The following is a 7017-nucleotide window of genomic DNA, read 5'->3' on the forward strand; positions in this document are numbered from 1 at the left end:
CTCAGCCGGCTGCCTCAGCCGCCCCACCGCCAGCCCCCTCGTCTTGCTCCCCATTTTGGAGCCTGCGCACAATGCTGGTAAGGTCCAGGCTTCGTGTCAGTGTCTCCAGGAGCATCTGGTCCTTCTGGACGCCCTCCATGAACTCTTCCAAAGAAAGCTCTCCTGGTAGAGAGAAGGGGAGTCATGGGGAGGAGGGTCTTCACATCTACTTGGTATCATTACACCAGGGCCCAAAGCTGGAGTCTTGCAAGGGAGGACAGAGCCAATGCAGGGAGAAGCGGCTGTGAGTGGGACAGGCAAAGGAGCCAGAGACCAAAGTTTGGTCCAGGGCTCCCTAAAATTCAGCTCTGTGGCTGGGGCCTTACAGCCTAGTGACTCCCCCCTGGGGACCTCCACACCAGTCTCCTCACCATCCCCATTGACATCGATCTTGGAGAACACTGTATCGGTAAACTCTTCTGCACTCATGGTGGTGTCACTGTAGGGGTTAATGGTTCGGATGGCCTGGAGGGGAGAAGGAGGAGAAGTGACAAGACCCATTTTAGAATAGGACAGTGGTGGGAGTGGAGGCCGTGACAGCTCCTCTGGCTCCCAACAGCAGTGGTAAGTAGAGGTCAAGGTGCTGGAGCAGTGGGGTGGACAGCAGAGGCAGAGCTGGGACTTAAGAGCTTACACAGTGTCTTGGTACAGATGAGGGAACTGAGGCCCAGAGAGAAGAAATGGGGTGGGAGGCTGAGATCACGCAGCTGGTGAGGGCCAGAGCTGCCACGGAGACCCTCGATTCCATCCTACCACCTTCTGAGATCACAGTTCTGCCCACTGAAGACCCAACCCCCAGGCTCTCAGCTCAGGGCCTCTGTCCCTGCCCCAGGCCCAGCCCTCTGCACTTGGAGTTACCCGGATAATCGTGAGCAGCTCATCGCGGTCAATGCATCCATTGCCGTCAACGTCGTAGAGCTTGAAGTACCAGCGCAACTTCTGTTCCACCTTCCCCTTGAGGACCAAGCTGAGCGCTGCCACGTACTCCATGAAGTCGATGTAGCCGTCCTGGGAGAGGGGATGAGGAGCCTCCTTGAGCCCACGCCAGGCCCTGCTCTGTGCCCCTCCCCCTTTGTGACCCTGTTTCCAGCATCTGTCCTGGACACTTCCCATTGCCCACCCTGCCTGCCCCAGAGGCTGCGATCAAATTCGATAAAGTGACCCCCAATCGGATGTGAATGACTGGTGCTATGTCTTCACAGGCATTTGGGTTCCAGCTGTCACTGGCTGCTTCCTTGTTCTCAAACTTGAGCCCTGCCAGTTGCAAGGTGATTGGAGGTGAGAGGAGAGAAACTGAATTCCCAGGGATGGGTATATGGTTTGGATGAGTTTTTCGGAGCTGGGTTAAGGGCAGTTGGTAAGGATTGCCTTTCTCATTGTTTCCTTTATTCTTCGAACTTAACTGAGCACCTGTTACATGCAGTGTTGAATCCTGGCTTCACCCTCTCAAAACTGTGGGATCTGGCGCAAATGACTCAATATGGCTCCAGCCCTTTATTTTTCCATCTATAATAATTATAATGGTACCTACCTCTGTGGGATTGTCATGGGATTAAATAAAGCACTCAACACTGCCTGGCATATAGTAAGTACTCAATAAATGTTAGTTATTATTATTACTACTATTACTGTTATAAAGAGATCACTATGCCATCATGATGTGTATTCAGCAACACATCTAGACAGGACATTATAGAATCACAGAACAAGTGTGCCCAACTCTGCTGTGGAGAGGGCAGGAGAGGGGCTTAGGGTGGCTTCCTGAGGGAGGTGATGCCCTCACTGAGTCTTGGAGAGGTTGGCCATGGGGGAATGTGGCACAAGACAGTCCTGCGGCATATTTTCTATCCAGCAAATGTTGACTAGCTGACCCTCTGCCCAGCCCTGCCAGCCCTGCCAGCCCTGCCAGCCCTGCCAGCCCTATCAATGGGATCAGAAAAGCAGGGAGCACAGGCCTGCATCTGCCCTCCCCCCACGGCTCCCCACACACTCAAGCCAAGTGAGGTTGGGAGAGGGAAGCTTGTGTTTTGCAGAGAGTCTGAGCACTGTAGGGCAAGGAGCACTGGACTCAGAACATGTGAACTTGGAGTCTAGTCCCTATTCCTCCACTTAAAATCATAACTCTGGAACTAGTAAATTACTGAGAGGCAATTTTGGGGTCAGTGTGAAGAATTCTTTAACAAGCAGAGATGCCCATGCTGGAAGGGCTGGCCTCATGCAATAATGAGATCTCTGTCATTGCAAATGTGCATGCAGAAGCTAGAGCACTGTCATTAGGGATGTGGCAGAGGTCGGGCAGGACGGCCTCTGAGATCTCCTGGTTCTGTGCTGGCCTTTGGCCTGAGGTGAGGCCTTAACCACTCTGAGCCCCACAGTGAGTGCCATGATCGTAGTGAACATTTGTGTGGTGCTTTCCCATGCCCAAGGACTCTCACAGATGCCTCAGCTCTTCCAATCCTTGTCCAACCCACCTCCCAGAACTATTGTCAGAATGGAGCAAGGTCCCTGTGCAACAATGCTCAGAGAAGCAAGGCAACAGCTAAGGAGGTTTTCTCTGGGCGAGAACACAGGGTAAGGATGCTTTTCATTTTTTATCTTTCTATATTGTTGGAAATTTTTACAGTGTGCTGTATTACTTTTGTAATTTTTTTAAAGTGGCTAAAACTTTAAAATGGAAAGGTATAGGCTTTTGTGCCAGAAAGACCTCAACCACATCTTAGGAGAGGTGTGACCTTGGACAAGTCAAATGGCCTCTTTGAGGTGTAGTTTCCACAGTTGTAAAATGGGAATGACAGTATGTACTTCTCAAGATCGTGGTATGGATTAGATTCAGTAATACTACTTTAATACTAACTTCTTTTTAGTGCTTTCTATGCTGAAGATTTATTCACTGTACTTATTTAATCTCTCAACCGCCCCCAGGAGGTGGGTATTTTTGTCCCCATTTTCAGATGAAAAGCTGAAGTTGAGAGCAGTTAGGGCCACACAGTTAACAAATGACAAAGCCTTGCCTAGAAGCTGGGTCTCCTAAATCCTACACAAGATTTACATTGATTTGGATGCACTTGTGTGACCACTAGGCACGGCTTTGAAGTAAGCAGATCATATGCTTGTCCCCCAGGTCACACTCCCAGTCACACTGCCGTAGCATTCCCCCAACCCTGCCCACCCAGAGCATCACCCTAGGATATAACTCTCTTCTAGCTCAGAGGCTGGCAAATTTTTTCTGTAAAGGGTCAGATAGCAAATCTTTTAGTTTCGACAATATGTGAACAAAGAAGTGTAGTGTGTTCTAATAAAACTTTATTTATAAAATTGGCCCATTGGCCATCATTTGCATACCCGTTTTAACTCCTCTCTGTCTCAAAACTTCCCAGTCCTGTGTGCCTTCACCTAGCCAGTCTGCTAAACTGCTCTGTGCTCATGACAATGGATGGAGGCAGTGGTACCCTAAGTGTGATTTACAGCATCGGTGTCTATGAGGCACTTTGGATGTTACAAAGATACTCTTCATTTAAATAAATAGGTATTTAAATTAATGTGCATTATGAAACATAAAACTAGCCCACAAACTCATGACTTCTCATATATTCATTTAGTCCTATAACAAATACCTATTAAGCACCTACTGTGTTCTAGGCACTGTTTTAGGTGCTGAGGATACAGCAATGGAGAAGACACAACAATCCCTGCCCTCATGGAGCCCACATTCCAGCAGGAGAGACAAACAATAAGCATCGTGGCTAAATGTTATTCAAAATCATGTATTAGAAGATGAGATGTCCTCTGGGAGCGGGAGAGACTGGGAAATGCAGGGGTAGGTTTAGTCCCAGTTAAACAGGGCAGGTGTCAGTGGGAAGGAGAATTTTAGCAGAGACTTGTAGCAGGGGAAGGTGTGAGCACAGCAGAATTCTGGAGGAAGAGGGTCTCAGGCAGCAGCAAGGCCCCAAGGCGGTGTGTGTGCGGCATAATTGAGGAAGTCAGGTTTGGAACAGTACGGGTACTTGCATGGAACAAAAATTGAAGAGATAGCATATGAATGACTCAGGTTAAGCAAATGCAAGGTTGGTGGGTTGCCCCTCCATGGTGTCATATGTGTGACTTTAGAGGGTCTTTCTGAAGATATATCTTGACCCAAAGGGTTTCCTTAGCAGGTGAGAAGCTGAGCTATTTTGGTGCATTTGGGAGTAAGGTATTGAGGCTCTTCCCCCTCCTGTTGGAATTACTGCTGCTTCTGGAGGATTTTGGGCAATCTAGCATGCTGGCCTCATCCCTCCTGGTCTCCACACCTCGGCCTCCAGTACTCTGCTCCCTTGCTCCCCCTTCAGGAAAGCCCTCGGGCACCACAATGCTGCCCTTGAGGCTGGGACTCAAAGCCCATAATCTGCTTTGGCCCCTTAGCCCCAAATATTAGCGAGTTTTAAATAGCCTCTGAGCCCTAGCTCTCCCTAGAAGCCCCGCCTACAGTGGTGTTTGGACCTCTGGTCAGTGAGGGGAGCCAGGAAAGCTCTGGGCAGCTTCTTCCCAGCTTGCGGTGAACACATGGCAGTGTATCCTCACATCCACGCCTTCCGAGTGAGCGTCAGCTGCGGGGTACCAGCCAGAGTGGGGAGATGGGTTTGTGGGCCTGGGTTCTTCCACCACTACATCTTGACTAAATTGTTCCAAATAAATGGAAGATTTGCTATTGAAAACCATCAAACATCTTAACTTGTGCTACCAACATCCATGGCAGATACAGGTGAAAAAGCCGAAGCTGAGAGGGAGAGAATGGGCTCAAGTTCATCCAGCTGACAAAAACTAAGAGCCTGAAATCTTAGTGACTAACTCTTTTCAGTGTCCCCTCTAGCCTCTCCGGAAGTCCTCTACCACTGCATCCAGGTGATTACTTGGGGAGATATGCAGTTTGACCCCTGTGCAGGCCCTTCACCCACTTGAGCAAAGGTGAACTGAGGCCTCTGGATATTCTGGAGTCAGAGCAGCCTGGATTCCCCAGCGACCAGGCAACACCGCCTGTCCTCACGTCTAGTAGGCACAGAGTGCCATGGATGACCCAAGTGACATGGGCCTGCCCATCCCAGACCAGCCAGGGCCGGAGCCTCCTCACCCTGCTATCTACTCTCTACCCTTCCTTCTACATCCTTGTGAGCATCTAAGGGCCTGTGCAAAAGCACAGCATGTGGTACCAAGCACTTAGTAGATGCTCAATGACCATCTTGTAAGTGTTCACACTTGTTCTGGAGTAAACCAATCTGTATGTGTGGGAGAGGGAGAGGGAGCCATTTGATCCAGTTCGTGAGTACACCAACTGTGGCCCTCTCTTTCTTCCCCTCGAGCGTGAGAGCAGGCATAGTGCCTGAGTCCTTCTGAACCATCCGTGCCTGACTTACAGTAGGTGCTCAATGAGTGTGAGATCAGTTGATTTCCTGATGTTGACATTCAACCTCCCAGATAAACAAGAACTCTGTAAATGAAGCCACTCCTCCAGCAGACACTAATGTTATCATGCCAGCTCCTCCTCACCCTCCAGCTGGCCTGGTGTCCCCAGGTATCCCCTCCAGCGCTCCCCACTCAGACCCCTGCTCACTTTGTTGAAGTCAAAAGTCTCAAACATCTGCTCCACATACTGGCTGGTCGATGGGCTCAGGTTCTTGAGACCGAAGAACTGGCGGAACTCGTAGAGGGTGAGCTGGCCGGAGGGGCACTCAGTCATGAACTTCTTGTACCACTGGTGGCACTCGGTGCTGCTCAGCTCCTCCACCGACTTACCCTCCATCACGTTACCCATTGTCCAGGCCCACGGGAGGCCGATGCTCAAGATGGACAAGTCCTGTGCCCCACTGTTCCCTGTACAAAGGCGGCTTGGCTTTCTTGAACTCGGTCCTCTTCACTCACAGCCCTGAGCTGAGCAAGGAAGTCTGATGAATTAGTGCTGGGAAATGTCGAGAGGAGGTAAGAAGGGAGAAGGTAATGGGGACTGTGGATGCAAGTCCCCACTAAATCCTTGCAGCCAATGGGGACTGTTCCTGGGGGAAAGGAGTGAAAATAGAACAAAGCTTAGAGGAGCAGAGGCCTGGGATTACAGCCTTGAGCTGATAGGTGAGAGGATTTTCTTACCCAGTTTGCAGCCTTCTTATCCCTTCTTACCAGGACAGAGTGGGTGGCCAGCCAGCAGCTGTTCTGATCCTTTGACCTCCACTCTCTTCTCCTGTTTTGAGTGTTTTTGGTTCCTCCCTCAGACATGGAATGGAGGTACATATGAGAAAGAGCTGGTTCCTCTTTCAGAGCTGGGCCGACAGTGGGCTCCCGACGGGGCTGCTGTGCACGGCTATCCAGTATGTACACTGCACTTGGCCATCACAACCGAAGGGTTCCAGTCATACCACGGATGGCTAACATGTGAGAGCACCTCGGTGATGCAGAGTGTGTGGGCTTCCGAGAAGAGTCCTAGCAGCCAGAAGGAACCCCCGCCTACATAAATCTGCACAAGTACACATAGCCATGCACACACATACTCACTGGTCCTGTTCTGACAACACTCTCATATTCTCGGAAGTTGCATCTTTCCCATCCTGGGAGGCTTGAATTCAGCTCTGCATCTGATTTTGAAGCTGACATCATCACCTCCCGGGGGCATGGAAATAGAGACATTGAGTGCGTGCCTAGTGGCCTGGGGTGCGTGTAAGTGAGAGGGCTGGCACAGACGTACATGGGTGAGCTGCTACCTGCTAGTCCTGGAAAGCTCCCAGGTGAAGCCAAGGGGCCCATCTATGCAGCAACAGCTTTCTCTGACCCCTATGTTCTCTGGCCATAGACTTTAAGGTTGGTTCATTTATGGAGCTAATACCGAGGTGCACTTAAGCTCGATGCTACTGGGAAAGCCCAGAGCCAGGACTCGCTCACACTGCCCCTTCCCCTGATTTTCTTCTCTCCTTTACTTGTGGACCATGCTCTGTCCCCTACCTCGGCCAGAGGGAA

The 7017-nt window shown here is 50.5% G+C and overlaps 1 protein-coding gene across 1 annotated transcript; it reads right to left on the minus strand.

The window, feature by feature from the left end:
• Positions 1 to 5844, minus strand: GUCA1A (guanylate cyclase activator 1A). Its single transcript, XM_006926557.1, has 4 exons — positions 5627 to 5844; positions 898 to 1047; positions 411 to 504; positions 1 to 162 (listed from the first exon to the last, which is right to left on the minus strand). Exons 1-4 carry the CDS (start codon positions 5825 to 5827, stop codon positions 2 to 4), a joined length of 606 nt encoding a protein of 201 aa, XP_006926619.1. The 5' UTR covers positions 5828 to 5844; the 3' UTR covers position 1.
• Positions 5845 to 7017: the final 1173 nt, after the last annotated feature.

This window comes from Pteropus alecto, unplaced genomic scaffold, assembly GCF_000325575.1.
Source record: "Pteropus alecto unplaced genomic scaffold, ASM32557v1 scaffold7, whole genome shotgun sequence".
Classification (NCBI taxonomy): Eukaryota; Metazoa; Chordata; class Mammalia; order Chiroptera; family Pteropodidae; genus Pteropus; species Pteropus alecto.

Bases quoted from the DNA above. Each gene is read 5' to 3' on its own strand.
- GUCA1A (XM_006926557.1), bottom strand. From the start codon at position 5,827: ATGGGTAACGTGATGGAGGGTAAGTCGGTGGAGGAGCTGAGCAGCACC. The intron at 1,048-5,626 runs GTGAGCAGGGGT...CCCCTCTCCCAG, and splicing joins AGACTTTTGACTTCAACAAA to GACGGCTACATCGACTTCAT. The intron at 163-410 runs GTGAGGAGACTG...TCTCTCTACCAG, and splicing joins GATCGATGTCAATGGGGATG to GAGAGCTTTCTTTGGAAGAG.